General features: G+C 45.7%; 1 protein-coding gene across 2 annotated transcripts in view; it reads left to right on the forward strand.

The window, feature by feature from the left end:
* LOC115554099 (ADP-ribosylation factor-like protein 15) overlaps positions 1–24,302 on the forward strand; it is an 88,997-nt gene that overhangs the window by 29,363 nt on the left and 35,332 nt on the right. For both annotated transcript variants that reach the window (XM_030370715.1, XM_030370714.1), the window contains exons 2-4: positions 4,239–4,383; positions 5,685–5,744; positions 13,955–14,162. In XM_030370715.1, the coding sequence (XP_030226575.1) occupies positions 4,239–4,383; positions 5,685–5,744; positions 13,955–14,162 (413 nt within the window). The remainder of the gene's footprint in view (positions 1–4,238; positions 4,384–5,684; positions 5,745–13,954; positions 14,163–24,302) is intronic.

The following is a 24,302-nucleotide window of genomic DNA, read 5'->3' on the forward strand; positions in this document are numbered from 1 at the left end:
GTCTGTGTGTGTTGGCCTGTGTGTTTTGTGTCTTTCTCTGGGTGTTATGACAGCGAATACAGGGAGTAATTGTGAAGGATGAAGTTGAAGCGGGGTTTATGACTTCTGCAATGTATATGAACAGAGTCCAGTGTTGTTGACTGAGTGAACCACTATACTGATTGGTTCCAACTGCGCACTGCGGAGGATTGCATCGCTCATCACCTTATTACCCTTTTTTTACATATACTTTTCGGATAATACCAAAGCAGAGCTCACGAACGTTAGGGGTCGTTGTTGGTTTTGTGATGGAGTTCGTTCACCGGATCCAGATCTCTTAATATAAACCCCCTTGTTGACGACTGTCGTGCGACTGCCCTACCGTGACTCACTGTCTCGCAATAGTTCCACTGAAGGCCAGCCAAAGCAGTGGGGAAACCCAGCCATCGCTCCATAGCAACTGGGAGACCTGCCGTGCTGGGAGACCTGCCCCCCCCTCCCCCCCAGGGTTATTTTCTTCCTGGCTGTGCGGTGGACAGCGGACGTACGAGAGGAGTGAAACCTGAACTTGTCTGCCACTGCCGCCGGTGGCTCCCTCCTTTCGAAAACACATTTCTTACCTCTAAAAATACATGAATGGCATTCTAAAACGAGAGCACTCTTTTATTTACAGTCACATCAAGGGAACGGGCCCGACCCCATTGGTTGGGGCTCTCGTTGGCCGGACGGATCGATGGCGTCCCATTGGTCGATGCAGTCTCAACGGCTGTTGGTTTTAGTGTGTCTTCATTGCCTTGTCAATGTCAAACACATAAACATATTGTTGACTTGAGCTCTGTGTGTGCTTTCACTGGACACGAAATTAACAATGTTTGAGGAATGTAAAAAATGCACAAGTTACACTTTAGATGTTGATATCCTCATTTGATTGATGCACTACATTGTATTACATTCAAAGCTATAAAGAAACAATAACACATTTAAACACATTTTAAACAGTAACTATTTTCTATTGAGGGATAACAATAAAAAAGTAAAAGTAGACGGCTGTGACTCTTGTTAATGGTCTTCTCGTCCCCAACTTCATGTGGTGCTTCAGAGTGAGAGGCCTGCCGCTGTTTACGGAGTATGATGCATTCGTGCAAACGGCCGTGGCAGAGCTAATAGATATTCCTAGGGCTGAATGACGTTGAGGTACGATGAGGCAGCGGCTCTATTAATCCTTCTGTGTCGTTGCCAGACGCAGAACTCTCTGCCAGGAGACCTCTTGGCAAGGCACAAGATGGGAGGTGGAGAAGCGGGTTCAAGATTAACGCGAATTATGATATTTTCTGACGTTTCTCCCTGTCTGCGTTTGTTTCCAATTAAACGTGTGTTAGGAGTCAGTAGAAATGGCCCTACCTCAAAAGACATTGAACAGTTTGAGCAGCCTTAAGATCAAATGTAATCTTTTTTATGTCCTGATAAATTCGATTAATCCAGAATTGAATTCCCGGGAGTCCAATATTTATTTCTTCATTTCCATAAAACACAGCTAATCAGCTTTTAGCAACCACAATGAGGTAATGTCTCAGCAGATCTTGCAGGGTAGCACAATTTAAAAATGTGTCCAATTCCTTAAAAGCTAGCCAATCAATTAGGCAGCTGAATCAGTAGATCCTTATGAAATGGGATTTGGCACTGGGGTCCCAATGTGGGGTTTGTTTTTGCTTTAAAGTTTGACTCTGATCTGCACAACACCTGCAATGTGGCCTTTCTTCTTTCCCCCGCTCTCAACTTCCAAGTTACTGGAATAGGGATGGAGCAGAGCCCTTTTTGTACTGAGTTCATCATCCATTCCAGGGTCTACTCTGTATAGATACAAGACGATCTGTTCTTGATTTATGAACTGGGAGCTGTTCCGGGGAGGGGGGGTGAGCGGTGTGCGTGCGTGCGTGCGTGCGTGTGTGTGTGTGTGTGTGTGTGTGTGTGTGTGTGTGTGTGTGTGTGTGTGTGTGTGTGTGTGTGTGTGTGTGTGTGTGTGTGTGTGTGCGCACGCTGGAAAGTCTCATTCGAGCACTCTATCGCATTGAGACAGCACAGTGACACTGGTGTTCCTGGGAATGTGGCTGACGTGAGATGGGCGGAGCCTGATGTAAGGAGAAGCCATTGGACATATGTATTTTTCTCCCCTGAGTCTTTGACCAAGCTCTCCTCGTCAATCTTGTCCTGTCAGAGAGGGCCAGAGGTGGGATCTTCGTTTTCTCTCGGTTTCTCCCAGGGGCCCTCACAGTGCCTCTGGGGCCCCGGGTCAGCCCTGGCCATGGCTCCAGTGACTGTAAATTTGTGTGTGTGTCCATGAAGTTTGCGGAGGGTTTGACCCGGCTCTAAACCTTCACAGAGCCAAACGTGCCGTTTCCCTGGCAGCTCTGGAGGGGAGCGCGGAGGCTCAGGTGGGCAGGCAGGTTCCCATGTTGGAGGATCCCCCCTGCGCTGCCAGAGTTGATTAGGATTCAAGATGAAAATCGGGGAGGAAAAATGCAAGCCATCCTTTCATCCTCCTCCACCCCGACCTCTCCTTCTCTCCGGGGGATTAATTGGTCAGCGAGTCTTGACCCTCGCCCTTATTGAGAGCTGGGGGGGGGGGGAAGCCATATTTCACCCAGGTAGACAAATTTGTGTTAGTTAAGGGTGCTGGGGGGGGGGTGGTTCAGACTCCACAGGACAGCAAGTGACCTCATCAAGAACATCAAACCCAGCCTTTACATGTGTTTCCCTCCATGACATGCGTGTGTTTTTGATCATGCCACTTTTTATGTTGTCTTTTCGGGGTTTTTTTCTCCCGCGGAGCGAAAATGTTTCCTGTTTGCACAGACCGACGGGTTCACCCAGCAGTCGGGGGGTCGGATTGCCTCGGCTGTCGTCTGGTTCTGCTGAAGCAGATTGCCCCCGCATCTCCATCAAACGGAAGCCCTGCTTTTGGCATGACTCTGAAAAGTGACCCTGGTAGTCCGTCCCGGTGTCTTGGGGGAAGGGGGGGGGGGGGCAACGAAGGATAATCGAGGGGAGAATAATGTGCGCTACCCACGACCCCTTCCTAACCCTGGCCAGCTCCGCGACCTCGTTGGTGGATGGGAAGAAAACCCTTTTAGTTGACAAGACCGCTTTCATTCAAGTCGAGGCAGAAGATTCAACAGGAAGGATCTTGAGATGCACCCTGAATAAGGATGTGGGAGCACGCACTTATTTTACCCATCTGCAAATGATTCACAAGTTTGAGCTTTAGCTATACATCAAAGTCCTGGGTTTTTGTTATCTACGGTAGACAGATGATAATAAAATAAAATGAAAGGAAATTAATTTCCCTTGTAGATTATTCCATTAACATGCCCAAATACTGTTTACATATCAGATAAAAAATAAATATGCATCTATATATCTATGTCTATATGGAGGAGAGCCCTCCTCTGTCTTGTCCAGACCGCTTCCCATCCAGCTAATAAAAGAGATCTCTTTTTAGTTCTCGGATACTGATCTCTCCACACAAGCTTTAAAGATCTCATTCACGGTTCACACCGCATTTGCCCCTTAATGTCTCCCAGCAGGGGCGCCCAGTCCCAGGCCGTGATTCATGAAGTGACAGGCCTGCCTGTGGCCGCCATCAGGGCCCAATCAGACGGCGTCCACACACATTCAAATGTCACAGACACAAGCACGCCACGCACAGTGAGACACATGCATGTCCCCCACCAACTCCTCTGATGCACCGACGCACAAACAAGAACACGCAAGGGGCGAAGACACACGCGCAACACAATCACACACAGTCTGAGGAACGGGCATTCCAGCCCCTTCACTTTCAAAGTCCTGCCACAAAATCTTGGACTTGCTTCTGAAAGGTTTGGGAATGCATGGATGTATTTAACTCTTGTTCAAATGTACATCAAATGCGTATCAAACCACTCATGTGCCACATGCGTGTATGTTTTTAGGGCGGTAGTGACTCAGTAGGTAGAACGGGTCGTCCCTGATCCCGACTCCCTGAGCAAAACACCTAACCCTGCTCCCGACGAGCTGGATGCGGTATGGCATGGGTGACCACCCCGCCAGTGTTTGTGTGAACGTGCGTATGAATGTGTGAATGTCTGGGCAATAATTGAAAAAAACCCTTTTAATTTCAAGTTGCTGCAGGATTTAAAAAAAAAGCGCCTTTTATAGATGCACTACATTTAACCATTGACCTGCAGTGCATAACGCAAACTCCCTGCTTTTGGTTTCAGTGTTTCCGGGCACTGTGCTGTAAAGGACCCCCGCCACCGCGACCAGAGTACGATGTGGTCTGCATTGGGCTGACGGGCGCGGGGAAGACCAGCTTGCTCTCGCGCCTCTGTAGCGAGGGCAGCGAGGGCATCGTACCCACGACAGGTGAGGACATCATGGCTAGAGCGCCCTGACACCGTGCAACTAACTGCCAACCTGTTTTGTCTCTGCAGCATTGGGCTACAACAGCCGTGTGATGATTCAGTGTTTATCATTGAACTGGTGATCAGTAACTGTGTTCACGCCTCACTGTTAAGCCACTGTTCTCAGTATTCCCCCCCCTTCTTTGCCTCTTTTTTAAAATGTCAGAGAATGATGCATGTCCCGGACCTCTAGGGAGGTCTAGGGAGGTCCGGACCTCTAGGGAGGTCCGGGACATAGCCGCCAGGAGCTAGACAGCTCCTGGCGGCTAAAGGTTCACCGTTCAGCCTTTATTCCCCATGAAGGTGAACCCTTACGTTCCTGATTTCTACATAGAATATGACACCCGGCAGCCAGACTACACTTGCCTACATTACCCCCCCCTAGGATCCCCACTCCCTTGTTTATTAACTGGGGCCCTATAACATGCTGAAGCTCTCAGTGGTTATGTCAACGTGGGGCCGGGTAGGGGCAGAAGACCTGGCGCTGCGGTGTGGGATGTGAAGGGGTAGGGGGGCCGGGGGGGGGGGCAACGGGCACCTGTTTTAGCGCCCCCACTTGAGTCGAATATTTGAATGGATTAAGTAGGCCAGGAGATCCCCATCACTACCCTCTCCGGGGGGGGGGGGGGGGGTTCCGTCAGTCCGCTCCTGCTGGGGCCTTTTATGAATTTGCACTTTGAGCGAAGCCCCGAGAAACCACAGGAGGAGGTTCAGTGGCTCGCGAGGCGCTTCGGGCTGTCTTCATCGATAAGTCCTCCCTCTGCCTCCTCCTGTGTGTGAATGTTGGCAGGCGACGCAGTCCCAGCCTAGGACATGTCAACGTAATTAAATAGTTGTTCTTTCTGCTATTTCCTCCCGTCCCGTCCCGTTCAATCACTAGAACAAACCACACAACGCATAGTAGCACTTAAGACACAAGAGATATCTAACCCCGTGGAATAACATGCTTATTGAAACCAAGCCTGACAAAGTTGGACCAGGCTATTTTTTTACACTTTTCCCCTCCACAGATATGTGCTAAGATATTTGATTTTCAAAGCAGCTGGTTTTAAACATTTGGCCTTAATATCCAGAGATCCAAAGAGCAGAAAGTGAAGCTGGCTCCTCTATAATGTCCTTGGGAAAGTATGTTCAGAAAACCGATCCAGCTCATTTCTTGGGTTGATCATTTGTTATCTGGCCACTTAAAGCGGTATAATGTTCCCCTTAACTATGGAGTGTATTTTGTGTGATCTTTAAGAAGGTGTTCTTATCTCTTCCCAGGTTTCAGCATCAAAGCAGTGCCATTCCCAAACGCCATCTTGAATGTAAAGGAACTCGGAGGTGAGAATCCTACATCACCTTGTATATAGAATAGAACCCATGAAGCTGCATATCTGAATGTCATCCATCACTCCCATATACACAGCTAACTATTTTTCCTGAGAGGTCGATTGGTTCAACTGGGTATTGTAAGAGCGACCACCGTGTCTATGTGTGATATTTCTGCAATGCTTGAATCCATCAGGGTCAGCATTGACTACTTATAGCCCCATGTAAAGTTGAAAACAAACGTGTGCGTAATGTCCAAACATCGCTGAGAAAAAACCAAATTTTTGTTCAAATATTTAAGCGAGATCCAAATCGCTCTGTAAACACGGACATGTAACACGCATGTCTCCGCGTCAGCCCCCCGCAGCCGTTACCTCACTCCTGGCCAAAAGGTACACACGCAGGTTTGTTTACGCGCGCTGTCGTCACAGAATGACGTTGGACGGAAGACAGCTCTTCTGGCAGCCCGCGACCCCAGCGGTGCTGCTTGAGAAACAGGAAGCGTTCTTGGAAGTCCAGCTACCCGCGTGGAAGCCGTTTGATGTTCAGTACACACACTGATTGGGGATGTTGAGGAAGAGATGCAGAGGGGAAGAAGATGGGGTGGGGTGGGGGGGGGATGTTAGGGATAGCGTGAGGGGGTGGTCTCCCGCAGCTGTTTTAAGAGGCAATGCGGGGAGGGGGGGGGAGTGGAATGATAAATTATCGCTTTCTGCTGTTTTACCAGCCACTCATCCCCAGGCCACAATTTATGATTTTGTTAGGAGTAAAAATAATTTATGTTGTTTTGCACACACAAGGCACATGACAGGTGTGCGGCATGTTTTGAAGCCAGCTCCAACCTAACCAGCCTACGAGATTCAAAACACACATGCACACACACACACACACACACACATGCAAAGAAAGAAGGAAAACACTAGGGAGACCACCAGAGTGGCATGCTACCAAATTTGGACAGAGCACTTTGAGGATGGGGTTCAACTTCACACTAGACCTTTCTGGACTAGGTCAAAGCCCCTCTGGTAACACTGTGATCGGAGAGAACCCTGCAGGGGTCCCATGGAGCACACCGTCAATTCCTGCACGGAAGTGTGTAAAGCTATTGTGTTAGCACCTCCACACACCTTATCTTCTCCTTAATACGCAGAGGAGCCAAAGGGAATGCGAATAGGTCACAATTTGATCCAATTTTGTCAAGTGTGTGTGATTGACCAACAACGACCATCTCTTTGTTTAAAATCGTACCTATTACAGATCAGGTACGATCTAAGGGGAAACCTGCTATTCGAAGCACGGACTTAAGGTTCAGCAGGTCGAGCAACACCCCTAGTACACCTTCTTGCGATTCACTTTCCTGGGGATCAACGCGAGATACGTTTTGTTGACCAGCAGCGTTTCTCTTTCTGGTTAACCTTCCGTTTCGGTTTTAGTTTTATCCCAACGCAGAACCCCTCTCCTTTTGAACTCGTAAGAAGGGACGACTCGCTCAGCTTGGCCGAGCGAGTCCTACGCGGTCCTACGCAGTCTCCCCGGCGGCTTGGGAGAGGAACGCCGACGCACGCGGCCTCGTTTCACGCGCCACGGCGCAGAAAACGATGCGGTCGGGGGACGCGCGTGACATCACTGCTTAAAACCCACGATGCCTCCGTGGCCTGTCGTCTGCCTTCAACCCTGACTAAGTCGAGGGAGGAGACGCACGATGAGCAGCCTGGGGGCCCCGAAATGCTAACCCCGTCCTTCCTTCCATCCGCCCTGGTTTTTCCAACTACAAAGGTCACACGGTACCGACCCTCCGGATCGTGTGTTCCAAGGCGGTAACGTAACTCGGAACAACTGACAACAGACAAAGCCCAGATGAAGTACACTGTTGTTGTTTCCTATCGGGGAGAATTATCGGGAAATTCTGTTGGCTCGTTATTAAAAGCAGCCAAGCAAAAACTATAATCTCTAGAAACTGGGGAATTTTTAAAGTCCTTTTATTGAAACAGCCCTCGCTTCGTGTAAGGCCACAGTGCCTCTTGTCGGCAGATTAAAGAATTAATTTAGACTTTTGTTGTCTTTTTTTTAAAGCCAAAGCAGTACATGGCAGACATGCCAACACGAGCCGACAGAAGGAGCTTGCTATATCAGAGGAGAAACATAGGAGACACAGCCACTCGTGCCTCTTGGTGTGGGGGGGGTGGGTGGGTTGCAAAGCGTGGCTGCTGAGGGTGGGAGGGAGGTCACGTCACCTCCAGGGTGCCCTGAAATGCAGCAGGGTGTGAGCTCGTGAAATGCCGTGGTCGGCTCGTTGCACTCCGGCCAGCCACGAAGCCCTTGTTGTCGTGGGCTAATTCTGGCCGTGCATTCTCCTCCCTCCCTGGGGTGCGGGGCACCAGGTTGTCCTGGGAGCCAACTGGCCTTGTAGCCCGTGGAGGAATCATCCCAGAGCAGTAGATGCCATTTATTTTGGGGTACCTGCTACCTCTTATTTGACTCATGTTCAGTGGCTTAGTGGTCGTAGGACCAAGCAAACCATGTTCCTTAGCTTTTGTTGGGGTGCAAAACAGAAATTTGTATTTGTTTTGTTATCCGTCCTATACAAACTCTGACGGAGGGAATCGTTGCGTGAAGCCACTTTCACCTTTTGTTTGCAGGTGCGCCGAAAAATCTCAGGATGGCAATTAATGTGTTGCCTCGTGTGGAGGCTATGACCTTGCACAATTGTTCAGCAATTTGAGTCGTCAGATCAAACTGGAAAGTTGATTAAAAAATGAGGTATTTAGGAAACGAACATTCGGGGGGGAAGATCACCTGAAGCTGCTTTAGCCGCATTTGTGCTTGGAACCAAATGCAATTTTGTGCCCCAAACGCATATCGCCTACATTTGCTCACATTTAAATCCATAGATCGGTTTGGTTAATGTCCATAGAATGTGCACAGAATGCACTGTCCAGGGTGATAAAACAAGTAAATATCAGTCACTTATCCTTCCCTCCTCTCGTTTGCCAAATGACGTGGGGTCTTAATCGTTTAGTTGATCTGATCTTGTTTAATCGGTCGACCGCTGTTGAACAGCAAGGCATGCCCGGCAGGAGAATGCGCTATTGTTACTGACATGAGCTAGTCCAATGACACCTAAATATATCCCTCTTTCTCTTTCAAAGCCCTATGGTCGAATACAAATTGTCTACATAGCTATGCAAGATCCACATGTGAAAACCATAAAGACATTCTGTTTAAAGACAACTGTTTTGATAGGTCTCCAGATTTCTAAGTGCTACATGCAGTAGCATGGTCTGCGTTTCAAGTCCAGTCCATTTAACTTTGTAATGCAAGTTATATACATGACAGGCATGAAATAGCACACAATGATGACAGTTGTGTTTTTAAAGGATTTTAAATATTTATGTTAATATCTGCTTTGGTGCAGGTCGGTCATAATACAATAAAAGGGTACCAAATAAAGCAAAATACAATGCAAGTTATAAACACTTACTGAATTAGCATCCAGCCTTATATACACACTGTTAATGTGCAAGTATGTGTGAGAGAGGGAAAGTGTGTGTGTGTGTGTGTGTGTGTGTGTGTGTGTGTGTGTGTGTGTGTGTGTGTGTGTGTGTGTGTGTGTGTGTGTGTGTGTGTGTGTGTGTGTGTGTGTGTGTGTGAGAGAGAATGGTGACACTGACGTCAGGTCTAGACAGGCTGTGTGTGCCCGAGCCGCTGGGTGACAGCTGATGGAGTGCTGGTCATAACGAACGCTATACTCATCTCCACTGATCCATAGTGCCACAGCCGCCGCACAGAATAGCCCGAGCTTCCTGTTTTGAAGGAGGCGGCTGCACATGTGATCCTGTCGCGCTGCATCTGCGGAGACATTTTCTACTTGCACGTTTATTTTTTTTTGCAAAAACTTTAGATATGTCACGTTATTTAAAATGTAATAATACTTTTGCACACAGATAAATCGAGCGGGTTCGAGTGGTAATGGTTGACACGTGTGAGGGTGATTGTTTTCGTGTGTGTGTGTGACACTGTGGGAAGGAGGTACCTGTCACGTATTATAAATACAACGGCCTTCATGCAAGGTTAGGACTCGTGTGAATTCCCCTTTTTGTTTTAGTTTTTTTTTTGCCTTTCTTAAGTGAGTCTGCTCGCCCGTGTGTAAGGATACTTGTAATCCCTCACTGGCCTTTAAAACACACACACACACACACACACACACACACACACACACACACACACACACACACACACACACACACACACACCACACACACACACACACACAGCAACAAGGGAAAACATCACAGAGCATTTGACCACCTACAGGCAGAGGGAACTCAGTGAGCACATCCCTGGAGCAAACCGCTACATTGTCCTCATTGCAAGCCCAATGTGGTTTGTATTACTTTCAAGTGGGACCACAATGTGGTTTGCGTTGCCCAGCAGGGAAGCTGTTCCTCTGAGTAAAGGAAGAGGCCCGAAACCAAAATTGAAATCATTTGTAAATTGTCATTTGGGCTCAAAGCAGATGCTATCCAGCCTGTTCCGATTTAAAGTTCTGAGAGCTTTTTGAAGAGACAGCTGTGTAACCGACCCATGGCCCGGGCCGTACCACCAAATGATATTACTGTGTACTGTGTACTCTTAGTTTTATTGTATCGGTCGAAAGGTGCGGCGCCAGCCCCAAACAGGACAGCCCATTTTAATAATGACCGTGAGGCCCACTCCGAATCGAACCGTACCAGGTCTGCAGCTGACTATTATTTTGAGAATTGTTAAATCTTCAAGGTCGTTTTTTTTCATTGCATCGTTTAATAATTGATTCTGTAGATTGTCATAAATTGGAAATGTAATCACCAGTTACCAAAAGTCAATGTGCTTGCTTTATCTGGCAAAGCAGCCAAGAACAGCCAAACTATTCATTTTCTAAATACCCACAAACCAAATATTTGATTTCAACTGATATTGCTCTATAATAGTATCAGGTTCATGTTTGTGTGTGTGCATCGGTGTGTCTAGTCACAGCACCTCATTTATAATGGCTAGAAATCTAGGATGACGCCCTAATCTTCTTTTACTGAGCTGTCTATCAAAGATCATGAGTCTAAACGTCTTGCTATACTTTCTCTCTATATAAGAGAGAGAAAGAGGGAGACGGGTATTTCCAGTCCGCTTAATCCCGCGTTAAGTAACAACATCCAACTCACAAATGAAACGCACAACGCAGATCACAGGGAGGACTTAGCGATGCTGCATGTCTGGAAGCTCAAAGAGCAGCTCCTTTGCCAACAAATGTGTAGTAAACGAGCAAGAAGGGCCGGTTGCTGGATCGGAGGCCAGGGCCTCTCGCAGGAACTGTTTACTTAACAACAGAGCCTGCAGGGTGGCGGGTGTATCCACGGCTCAAGTGCTTTCCACCGGGCTCCCAGGCTCCGCTGCGCGTTCCACAATGAAGTAAGCAAGCTGTATTACTGGGACCCTCCTTCACTTCCCCGCCTCAACCCCAGTCCCCTTCCCTATCGCTGCGTTGTAGCTTCTCCATTTTGGGGGGGGGCTGTTTTTGGTTAAGGGAGACTTCACAGACCGTTTCTTTTTTTTTTTTTTTTTTCTTTGACTGAGTTCAACTTTCAAGAGTGAGGAGGAAGGAAAAAAAAAAAAAAGGGTGCAGATTAGCAAGATGTTTGCATTTTGTTTCAAGGTAAAAGAATCAGGCGAGGGAAGTGTGTGTGTGTGTGTGTGTGTGTGTGTGTGTGTGTGTGTGTGTGTGTGTGTGTGTGTGTGTGTGTGTGTGTGTGTGTGTGTGTGTGTGTGTGTGTGTGTGTGGTGTGTGTGTGTGAGAGAGAGAATCTGAGCCCCGTCATATCCACCAGCCGACACAATTGGGCCCAACAGTAGCATAATTCAGACCAAATGGAAGTGGAGGCTGGTGGAGGCCCTCTCCAAAACATAGACCATCTAAGGCCATTTTTAAATGTATTTTATTGAACCATAAAGCACTATTTGTCAATCATCACTTGAAGAGATTGACAAGTTAGAGATAAAATCAAGCTTTGTTCTACTCTGTAATTGTTTGTCTACGTCCTGCCAGACTTTTAATGGGCTCTTCATGTTATCGCTCACTTTGTACTATAAAGTTGTAGACTACCAACCTTTACTGTAATCTAGCTTTGGTGTATTTCTGATGTAAATACAATCCATCATCATCCAGTGATCCAGGAAATTTACTCATCCAATTGTGTATTACTTATGTGTATTACTATTCTTGCTTAATTTTGCTCATAATATCCAATGGGTGCAATCCGCAGTTTATTTTACAACGTTGTGTGTAACTGTGTTTTCCAAATCCTAGGTATGTCAGTGTTCATCACAGTCGGTACAGGCAGTATTGTTCAGGCAGTATTGTTCTCGTCCACGAGTGATTTCCACTCCAATCCGGCCGGACAGAATGTCTCCTCCATTCAGGCCAATAGGTGGCAGGAGTTGCCAGTAAGACATGAGTGACATTCCAGCCAACTCCCAAGCAGAGATGAGAGAAACTTCCCAGGCAATCTCTCAAGTGCCACTTTGTCTGATAACTTTCCACTCCAGTGAGAGGTGTGAGGAAAGAGAGAGGGAGGGGGCGGTGGAAGAAAGGATGGAGCAAGGAAGGAAGAGAGAGGAAGGGAAGTAAGGGGGTGCAGTGGGGGGGGATGTCTGAATGTCACTGGAAGCATTGCGTGACGTTTCAAGACTCGCTGGGCTCACAGTTTGTCACCACTTGGCAAATACCTTGCTATGAGCAACTTTGGTTGAAAACAAAACCCGATGACGAGATTGGAGAGGAAGAAGGGCGATGACAGAAACTGACTTTGAAATACTTTGTTTTATGCAAATGTCTGGGGTCTGGATGATTCATCTTGGTATGTTTGAGCTCAGTCAATCTTCAGAAAATAATGTTGACAATAATATTAGAGAAGCGCTTCTAATTGTTCTTAGTCGTAATTGTATGTACTCTCATGATTCTTGCCATTTCTGGGTGGTCTCTTCATGTTTGAATGCACTTAATGTAAGTTGCTCTGGATAAAAGCATCAGGGAAAAAATTAATAATAATAATAATAATTTGAACTGTATTGATCGAAATAATCATGTAGTGGCTAATTCAATTAATTAATAGCACCATAAATAATAGTAAAAATATGACTCGTATGAAGCCAGTATGTCACAAAAGTATAAAAAGAGACAATACGTTGCATTTCAATATCATCCTAATTATCCCCAAAAAATAACAAAGTTTTGGTTACAAGTGAGGTGTTGGTGTTGGCTGTTCTCTGTGAACGGTTGTTTGTGAGCAGGACTTTCAGCCAGAAATACCAAACAATGCCGTCAAGCTTAGGCTCATTGCGACAATGTGGCAGATATGGTTGGACTTAGTCTGCACATTGGGCGACTGCAATGTGTCAAATTCAAATTTCTCCCATGAGAACTAGCACACGAGGAGGAATGCCTGACGGCTTTAGCCTGGATAAGTGAGACAGTTGTGCTCTCCTTGATTCAACACCGGCGCCTGTGCTCAGGAGTCTAGCACCTTTGCTGCCGCGGAGATAACAAGAAAAAAATGGAAAGTTCTCAAGCGACGTGTTGAAAAACCTCTTGTGATTTTTTTAAAAGTGCGAAAGGGACTTCTAAATTTTTGTGACGTACCAAAAAAATAGTCTTTAGGGGGTAGCTACAGGGTAAACAAGTGATTCATGCGTTGAGGGGGTTTCTTTCTAGTTGAGAGAAATGACAATCATAATATCCACCCCGGAGAACATGTGGCAGACAAGCCCACAGAAACACGTCACCCCCACGGCGTCGCTGTTCCTGCTGCGGTCTCCCTGTAGGCATGGTTCTGATCATTATGTTTGATAACTCCGTAACTCGTGTGCCCGGACTGTGGGCCTGGTAGATTATGGAGAAAATCGTAATCACGATTATTTTGGTCAATGTTGAAATCACGATTTTTGGACCGATTATTTCTGGCTTGAAAACATTATGCATTTATTCAGCATTTCGCACCAAAAAAAACACTTTGTAACTGAGAACTTGAAATTACCCCTTAAAAAATATACTCAAGATGTTCAAATCAAAATAATGTACAAATATGTGTCCAGCTGTTAGCTGTTAGCTGCCCAGTTGACAAAAAATTCGATATAACAATTAAAATTCAATTAATTGCACAGCCCTACCTGACCAGAGTCTCCACGGGCTACAGGTGCCGACAACATCAAGAAGTATTGGAGCCGGTACTACCAGGGCTCTCAAGGCGTGGTGTTCGTCCTGGACAGCGCCTCGTCGGACGAAGACCTGGAGGCCGCCCGCAACGAGCTCCACTCTGCCCTGCAGCACCCCCAGCTCTGCACGCTCCCCTTCCTCATCCTCGCCAACCACCAGGACAAGCCTGCCGCGCGGACCCCAACCAGGTAAGCCAAGTCCCCTCCAGTCCTGCCCGTGCGGCCGTTTTGTTTAGAATGGATTTGGACACACACTGAGAACGTTTTAATGTACGTTATGGACACTGCTGTCTCCTCACCGCAAACAAATGTTATCCTGACTTGACAAGAACCAAGGTGTCACGCGTTAACTCTGCTATTTCCTTTGGAAGTTATATCGGATACACTACACATCAGTACTACGTTAACACTTCCACACTCCTTACAAGTCCAGGTCAAACTGCCTTTTTGATATGAAAATGTATTGGACGTTTTTTGAACCTTTTTTATTTTTATAAAAATTAAAAGGTGCAGAACACACACTGCCATTTTTTCCCTTATCTTTGGGAGGGGATCTGAGTGACCCATAGATCTTTAATGTTTGGGCATTTGTCCAGAAGGTAAAATTGTAGACTTCTAAACCTCCAAAGGCACGTGTCCAAGCGTATTGACATTCTGTTCGGTCTTCTGGTTTATTTTTATTTCCCGATCATAAACATTTTTATTTTTTTTGGGATCATTTCAAGAATTTGAGGCATAGGATTATTCACCAGCATGCTAGGAAATTCTGTGAAACGGAAACATTGACATTAAAATAAAGTAGATAACATCCGGTGATTCATCGTGCTTTACACTACTTTCCCACTTAGGGGACCATTTGTGTTCACGGTTTAATTATTTTCACATCTTATTATTATAATTAGTCAGTAAGTAATGTACAATGATCCTGATGCTGGCACATTTGGACCTAATACACTTGCAGGAGGCTGCTTTCAAATCATTGTCACTCTCAAATATTGTTTTTTTTATGAGACATTAAGACGAGTTTAATATGCATCATGCCTGATCATCGACATAATTCAGCTTGATTTGACCTCCCAGGGAAATATTTGGGAAACATTTCTCTTCTACATACCGCTGTCCTGACTGTTGAGGGTTTTTTGCCTCAGTTATTCACTCGCTTGTTCAACTCTGTGGAAACTATGATCTCCTGACCTACTGTGTGTCCGGAACAGCCTATAACCAACCCCCTTCCAGTACAGATATAGGAGCAATTTCTCTCTGATAAGCAACAACTTTTGCTAATAATAGAACAAACTTGTTGCTAAGTGGGAAACAAAATCAGGAAGTAGCTCCAGTCATCAGACAGCAACACTGATAAAGGGCACCGTTGTCTCATTGGCAGACATCGTAGATCAGCCGTCCACGTCCAACCACCATATATAGAAAAGCGTGCCCCCATAGACGGCCTTCCATATTAGGCCCACAATTACACATTTCTGTTCCTGGCAGATCCAACCAAATCTCTATTTCCGGTGCACACCATGTACTGTAATTGCAACAGACGTGTAGTCAAGGCTGACATTTTTCCATTGAAGGTGGCATATTCAGTTCTTCTTTTAACAGCTGTTCAGCCTCCCTTACAGACAAGTCGGTAAACGTAAGGACACAGCCCAAATGTCACCGGACATCACTCCACCCCCCTCCCGCAGGGCTAGATGAATCACTGTCGGGGCGTTCAGGGATAAATCGCAGTGAAACTGATATAGTCTCGCTTGGCTGTTCTCTTCCTCTCGAGCCACACTCTGCCCTACCTCACCATCATTAGGAATCAGTTGGTTAGGATATTTGTTGCTGCTTTCACTTTTAATCTGTAAAAAGAAAAAGAACGAGAGCTTCCATTTCCCAGCTGCACATAAAAAATTTCACAGACATGCATACATACATACATACATACATACATACATACATACATACATACATACATACATACATACATACATACATACATACGCATACATACATACATATACACATACATACATACATACATACATACATACATGCGCATACATACTAACATACACTCATCGCTTTTGAAATCGATAGATTGCTAGACAGGGCTGAAAAAATTATGACATCCTGATATTCCTTGAGGCGTCTACTGTTATAAAAACAAAAACGGCGGTGAGTGATTTCCCAAATCTGATCGCGACGGTAAACTGATATGAATCTGACGACTTAAGAACCCCTCCCCCCACTCCATCCAAAAAACAAAATGGAACAATTTCAGTTGCCATGGATTTCTACATTTAAAAACTGGACCTGGTAATCTTATGATACCTTGGCCCCATAACAAGTTCCCTTTGTTTAGACTCCCTGTAAGCTCTAATTAAACATGATCAACTGCTGGCTGGAGCGTGACGTGCGCCCTGCTGCATGAGGCTCGTGTCAGTAACGGGGAGGCATTGACAATCCCTTGCCGTTTATAAACACTTTGACACGTGAGAGCGCTTTATAGGGAGGAGTGAGAAGAGTCTAGCCTTAAGGCACTTATTCCAATGCCCCTGTGTGGTTAATCTCAGTTCATATTGTGAGCCTATTATGTCAAAAGAACAGGCTTCCAGAGCAGAACTAGTGCAGAACTGGAGCCGGTACTTCTCAGATTTCTACGTTCTTTTCCACTTGTTCTCAATGTAGCAATCGTCGTTTTTCTATGTAGCCATGAAGACTTTAAGCATTGGATTTCATGTTGTTGACCATGGGCACAGCCAGGATGAGAAACATGTAGACGAATAAAAAAATTTCACACATCGCAACTATTTATGTGCGGTAATCTTTAGCTTCACTCTAACTAACAGACGTAGCCAAGCTGCTACTATCAAAGAGGCTGGATCCGTGCATGTTGCCTCCTCAGCGTCTTTCTACTCTGGGAAGCAGATGGGTGTTCTCATGCTTCATTGATGAAGCCAAAATGCTTCCCAAAGCAGGGATGCTAAATAGTAAATGAAAGTCACATCACAAACAGGTGGCAAACTTTGCAAAATGTCGCGACCGGGTCTCAGGTAAGTGCTATGTGATTCCTTCAACCGAGTCTTAAAGCTCTATTAGGGCTGTGTCTCTGGCTATTGGTCCGTTTGTGAGCATCAGGTTATGCTAAATCTGTACAGTATCAAAATGAGTACAGTGTATTATATATTCATATATTTACCCAGTGAGAGGATTTACTTTGTGAAATTACCTAATTTGTTGAATTTGTTAAGGATTAATTGTGATAATTCTGAATATATTTAAAAGTATACTTACTTAAAAAATGATGGGAAAAGTATAGAGTAGCTTTTGGAGTTTTGACCATCAGAGCCTGCAAATTAGGGCTGCAAATTCAGTGTCAGGGAAGGAAGTATTTTCAATGTTGTAAAGCTCAGGAGCGCCACTAAGGCGACCCATTGTTTAGCTAATCGTGTTAAAAGGCTAATTGATTATTAGAAAACCCTTGTGCAACGATGTCAAGGCAGCTGCAAACTGTTGAAAAGGTGTGAGTTCTCATGTAAACCTTATCTCTCCTCTCCTCCTTAAACTGTTCACTAGGTTGCCAGCATAAGCTAGACGCTTTGGCAGATGACAAATATGTCTGAGGATTTGAGGTTTGCCGAATGACTGATTTATGATCCCCCCTGATTAATATATGATTTGATTAAGTCAGTGAGTATTTCTTCCTGAACGTCATTCATTATGCTTTCACCAGTGAAGATCTGAATGGTGGAAGAGGTGGATGGGGAATTTTTCTTTGGATGTTTTCCGCATTGACGTTGCTTATAGGTTCCATATAGGTTCTTAACGTTCATCCTATACATCCAGAGAACCACAGCCACAAGATCCCGATAAGGAATAGCCTACTTTGTCCATGGCCTAAATAACCTACCTTTTTAACTGCTATGCTAAATAATTGAGTTAATAGTGGTAAGTTTTATATTTAATGTACGATACGGTATGGTGTGGAGAGTGGAGCTGCACAGGCACTCTGCCTGGAGCACTGTTTGAACAGGACTAGGATTACATGACAGGTTAATGGAGCTGAGGATTTGCTCATTCCCTATGTTGTCTGGAGATGCACTTGGACCGGCTGGGCTTCTATCTGTGTCCTACGATTGAACTTACCTCGCACCCCAAATTTGACCCCGGCGGTGTGCGTGTTTTAACATGTACTGACGTGTCTAGGTGCTCAAGTGTCGGTTGGCAGCGCAGATGTTTTCATAAATTAAGAGTTGCAGAGTCTAAAAATAAAAATATATTCATACATTGGAGTAAATATCCAACAGGTTTTATATTTAACCCTTGGGTTACTGTGGCTATGCCGTGTTTTGACTGAACAGAAACATGATTGGGTTCATTCAAATCTCTGCTGTGATATACAAAAGATTCAATAGAAAACGATACCCTTATGATTGTTGGGGACATCTTTAGTATGCCCCTTTAACTAGCTTTATCATTAAAAAAAGGCAGGCTGCTCTGAACCCCTCCTTCTCTGGTTTACACTGAATTAATTCAAGACGCGTAACCCTTCATGGTTTGCTCATAATCGGTTCCTTCCCAAAACAACGTGGGAACGTCAGTCTTAACACAAGTCTCAAACTTTGATCCCACTTCTTGTCAAATATGGACCCCGATATTTCGGCGTCCATTTTCAAAACGGTCATACAAAAAACGTGAAAGGCGCTATGAATTAGAGCACTGATTTCTCCCAATAACGTGTGCACTTAGGCCCCGTCCACACGGTCGAAAACTATCCGTTGTCCTTTGATGCGGTTCAGGAATATCTCTGTAAAGACGGATACATTGCAAAACCGCATCGAGCTGTAGACATGCTGTAGTACACATTCCAGGCCCATAAGGGGCGCTGCTTCTGCTACAGAACTCCAGCAAAAAAAGAAAAGAAAGAAGAGGCCAGCATGCGCATAAAGCCTGCGCTGCGTTTACATACATACAGTCCGAGAGGAACAAGTAACAAGGTGAAAACTATCTTTTCCCCTCCTATTTCCTTTGATGCGATTCAGGAATATCTCCGTAAAGACGGACTCATTGCGAAAACGCATCGAGCTGTAGGAACTCTGTAGTACATATTCAAGGTGCTGGTTCTCCACAAAAAAAAGAGAACCTATCCCTAACCCTAACCCTAACCCAAATACAAATATTTTTTTTTAACCTAAACTTTCAACCCAACTCTAATGTCGCTCAGCAGGTGGGGTGGGGCGATGACGTCATCGTTCGCGTTTCAGGCGTCCCCACGAATCCTAACACGAAACCGCATAGGTCCGGTTCTACTTGAAACCACCCTGGGACATGGTTTCAGAGACGTGCGGTTTCGGTCACCGGATCAGCCGGATCCTTGACCGGCCCAGACTCGTGCCGTTTTACCAAAAAATCATCTCCGTGTGGACGGGGCCTGAGTAACAGCTCGTAGGTGTGGGACCCCAGGGAGAGCCACCAGATGCAGGGTGTCCTTGTTTACAGTGCCACGCTGGGGACTGAGGGTGTTTCTGGCCACACACCGCAGTGTGTCGGTGGCGCTGGCGGCGGGCTAATACGGTGCGACGGGCTTGTTAAGACCCTCACTGGGGGCCCACTGTGCGAGTGTTTTTCTGGGGCAGGGGAGGGTCTGGAGGAGGCAGAGGGAAACACGGGAAAGAATTCCTTGTTGACATCAATCTCCTGCCGTTGGGGGGCCCGAGGAAGCCAGGGAGGAGCAGAGGGGAGGTCGGCCTGTTGATACAACACCTCAACAAAGCAGGTCTGTTTGGATGGCTGGACCTCATGCACTCTGCATTCACGTAGGGTTGCCTTGTTTCAGGACACAGGCGCTGCTAACGGGGTCTCTCTCCGAGGGGATTGAAGTGGAGCTAGTGTTCTTCTTCTCCGACCCTTTTTTCTTCCCTATGGATAACTAAATGAAATATAGGAATAATAACGACGAGAGAGAGAGAGAGAGAGAGGGGGAGAGAGGGGAGAGAGGGGGAGAGAGAGAGAGAGAGAGAGAGAGAGAGAGGGAGAGAGGGGAGAGAGAGAGGGAGAGGGGAGAGAGAGAGAGAGAGAGAGAGAGAGAGAGGGAGAGGGGGAGAGAGGGGGAGAGGGGGGGAGAGACTAAATTTGGGAAATGGCAATCGCTGTGATATCCAACCTTGAAAACAGTGACGACAGCTCCACTCCAACGTTTAACACAGAGACGATGATGACTGAGCAGGAAAAACACACACACACACACACACACACACACACACACACACACACACACACACACACACACACACACACACACACACCTCTTTTGAGAACTCTCCAACTCGTGCTTTCTCTCACTCACTTACATCCTCTTCCTACCTTTTCCCCCTTCCTCTCTTCCCCCGCTCTCCCATGCTCCCCTTATTTTAATCTCTCCATCTTTTCCTCTCTCTCTCTCACCCACTCTGTCTCAGTCATACGCCACAAATCAGTCTGGCACTCACTTTTCCCTTTACGCTTCACTCAGTTGTGAGGAAAACAATGCCTGCTGTGAATTGAAGCACATCTGTTTTCAGTGTACCAAAGTTAACAACTGGCTGTGCTTATGAATCGATGACAAAAGTTACACCCCACGGGCCACTGAGCACTCAAACACGTCCTAGTGTTTGGTTGGCGATCATCGTGTGTCACGGACTAGAGAGTAGTGAGTTATTATAATGAATCAAAGTCTCTCACACATACACATACACGTACACACACACACACACACATGTCATACATTTGCTCTCTTGTTGACACAAACCGACATGGAAATTCAAAGGCTTGAAAGATGAATTGTGAATGTTTCTTCACCATATTCCAGAAACACATCATACAATAATCATAACTTAGCAAACTCAAACAGTTGCCTGAAGACACACGCTGTGACTGTTGCCTGAAGACCACACACATTCACGCACACATGAACACCCACACACATGTCTAATGCTCTGTCTTTCTTTTGCTTACACACACATATACACGTGCACACACAAACACAGTGACGCAGTCATGCTTGTTTCCATTGGGCCATGTTTTCTCCAGCTGATCCCCGACAAAATCTGGGAACAAACAGTAAATAGTTTCTTCTTAGTCATTGTTCCATGGTGACTAAGATCGCATTAATTGTGAATAACATCTCCTTGTTTGTTTTTGAAGACCAGAGGCAGTCCTTTTATTCATTCAGTGTTTCCTATGCACCACTCACCATGCATCACCATTTAGTTGTTTGGGTGATGTGGTTATTGTTGTTGTTTTTTGACGAGAAACACAGCGTTGTCTATCTTGCTTACCACTACTGAACTCTTAAAATGTAATCGAGTATGCTTTCGGCCTTCATGCTCATTTGTAAATCAAACAAGCTTAAACCATAGTCAGTCCAAAGAGTTGTGACTCTTTGCATCGCGCCAACAATTAAGATGTGTTCCATTCTGAGCTTCAGTATGAATGAATGGTAGCTGAAGTAAGACTGTGCGGTTGCAATGCACAGATGAAGTCATTGGCATCTCGCCCTGGACTTGAAGGTAGAGAATGTAATTTCGGCCTCTAACAGTCTCTCAATAAAAACGTCAACCTAATATGTCGTTTGATGACATTGTGAAGTAACACGGGATCACGGGAGTCGTTATCTTCACCACCATTGCCGGTGAAAATCGTTCTGACGTGAATCGTTGCCGCAGACGAGTTAACGTGAGTCCCTTGTATTTAGCGTTGTATACCTGCGGGGGGTTGGGTGGGGCAGGAGCAGTCCTCTCTACAGCACCATCGTTCGGTCCATAGTGGACAAAATAGGTCACTCACAAAGTACCCATGAAGTAGCACATCATAGTACGCTCGATCACTATTGAAATATATCAAGGGCTCTACGGAATTGTTTTTGCATGTTTATTGGAAGTTAGGGGGTAAAGGGCATATGACGTTGTTGTCTTGCTACCAAAGAATGGGCCGTATCTGGGAATTAAACTGGGTTTGAATATTGTTAGAAACAATTTGGATAATGTGTTTTTAAGTAATTTTAATACAATTATTCCCATTTTTGGAAATGTCATCGCACACATATGTCTGTAATTGTATAGAATTTGGTCAATAAAAGTATTGAAACAAAGTGCTGATGATTGGTACGACTTATTCCATCATCTCATGATCATGTATAAATAAACCGCCTTCAATAATAACTTCAATCTGTCTTATCTTATTTAGCATCTTGTATAATCTTTCACCAAGTGTTATGTTAGGAAAATCTGCTGAGTCCGGCTAAGATATGAAAAAATAATATATAGATATATAACAATCGCCCAAATAAATATTTGGGCAATTGTAATCACACTTGTAATGCACAAAGCATGTTGTGAGAGTCAATGCTTTTACAGCAGAGCAACACTTTCCCCAAGCATCCATATTTTAGCTTTCTGCTGACTTTTGCTTAATTCTTTTCCCTATCCATTTTCCCTCCCTTTTTCACGATTTCTTAACTTTTGAATTCCCAACGAAAATACCCGGCATTCCATTCCTTTCCATTCTCCCTCGCTGTCTGTGTAAAATTGTCGAGCTGTCTCCAGCCCACGAGAAGCCAATAACTCATTACGGTGCTTGTCGTCAGGAGGGATGCGACCTCCCTGACCCCCCCCCCCGTTTGTGAGTGTTGAGTGGCTCTGTACAACGCCAGTTCCCAGTCCTCCTGTGGTCAACAGGAATGTGACTCACACCACGACCGAAAACTGAAAACCCAACAAGTTGTTCTTCCATGTCAGGGGGGGGGGTCTCATCTGGCCAGCGCTTCTCTGACTCTGCAGGTCCGCCGGGGGTCAGAGCCCGTCGAAGGGGGGGAATCTGAGAGCAGCGGGGAGAGAGAGATTATAAATCACTTGGGGAGAGGTGTGATTCCAGTTTAGGGTCATTAATTCATGTCTGAGTTGCATGTTATGATGTGTGCACCACAGTTGGTGGGAAAGGGGGAGGTTAAGAAAAGCAGGTAAAAATAGCACGTGGAGGGAGTTAGAGGGTTTTGAAGCTCAGCCGTAGAGTTTTCATGATTTATTTGGTCTTGAAATCATGGAGACCAAAACATGTCCTCACATGTTCCACGTCAAATAACCATTACATTTATAGCTGTGGGATTCTGCGTTTTGAAGCCATTTTGCTTCAAGTGCTATCCTTAAGGTATACTTATATACCTTTTTGACTAGCAATGATAAAACACTAATCATCAATCAGTACATATAGTAAAGGACATAATGCAAAAAATATGTACATGTGTAAATGTCTATGATGCACTTGTATTGCATCATAAGAAAAATAAACATTGGCTCGCTATAGATTTGAGTTATTGGTGACTGTCCGAGTCTGTAAATCTTCGCTAACTTTCACCACATTTCATTCTGATAAATGCCCTCGTCGGTGATTGATCGCCCTCACGGGCCGCTGCTATGGCTGAGGCCTCCCCCAGAGATTAAGGGGTGCTCGGGTCGCTTCCCAGGGAAGTGTTTGTCGCTTGGCCTTTTTCCCTTTGGTTTTTTGTTCTCCATTATCAGGCTTGCTAAAATAAAGTGTGTTGAGTTGAGAGGAGGGCAGGGGGAGCGGGGGGTCACGGCTCTGTTTGATCATTGATCTCTGTGACCCCATTTTGAAGGATCTTAATCTCTCAATTACCTCCTCTGTCTTATTTGTAAAGGGGGGCGGGGGAGTGGTCCTGCTGGACTGGGAACCATCCCGGCCTGGAGATGCTGCAGGGAGGGGGGGGGAAGCCATGATGTAGCAGGCTTTCTTCCACTCGGGTGAATGTAAACAGATATAATGAGGCTCGGGAATTTCCAGGGGTGTCAAGTCTTTGCACACGCAATGCAGACATACCAATTGATACTCCAGATGTAAAGTAGAGCTTGAATCAGGCCTGAAAAGTTGAGCCGAAAAAGGCCCCGGTCCGAACCCAACCAAAAATCTTTCTTTGCGCCCGAACCTGATTACAGCCCGGCATTTTCTGAATAAGTTTCCATACCGTTAAAACTTTTGCATGGAACAAAACTCTCCGCACACCTCAGACTTTCCCCCCCTTTTTGCTCTTGCGCAACCAAGTGGTGATCGCCCAAGGCCGTCCGCCTCGTCGCCATCCTCCGCCAGCATCCGTTTTAAGCGTTTATCTCTAATCCCAAAGCAACACATCTGACAGGTCATCCCAGGTCTGATTGGTCAGTCGAGGTCCTAGGGCGAGGAAAACCGTCCGACCGAGATAAGACACACAGTTGCTGAAGTGAACACGCTACAAAAGAAATACAAATGAATTGCGAGTTTATGAATACAGACCAAAACCTGACGTCA

Source organism: Gadus morhua, chromosome 11 (genome assembly GCF_902167405.1).
Source record: "Gadus morhua chromosome 11, gadMor3.0, whole genome shotgun sequence".
In the NCBI taxonomy this organism is placed as follows: Eukaryota; Metazoa; Chordata; class Actinopteri; order Gadiformes; family Gadidae; genus Gadus; species Gadus morhua.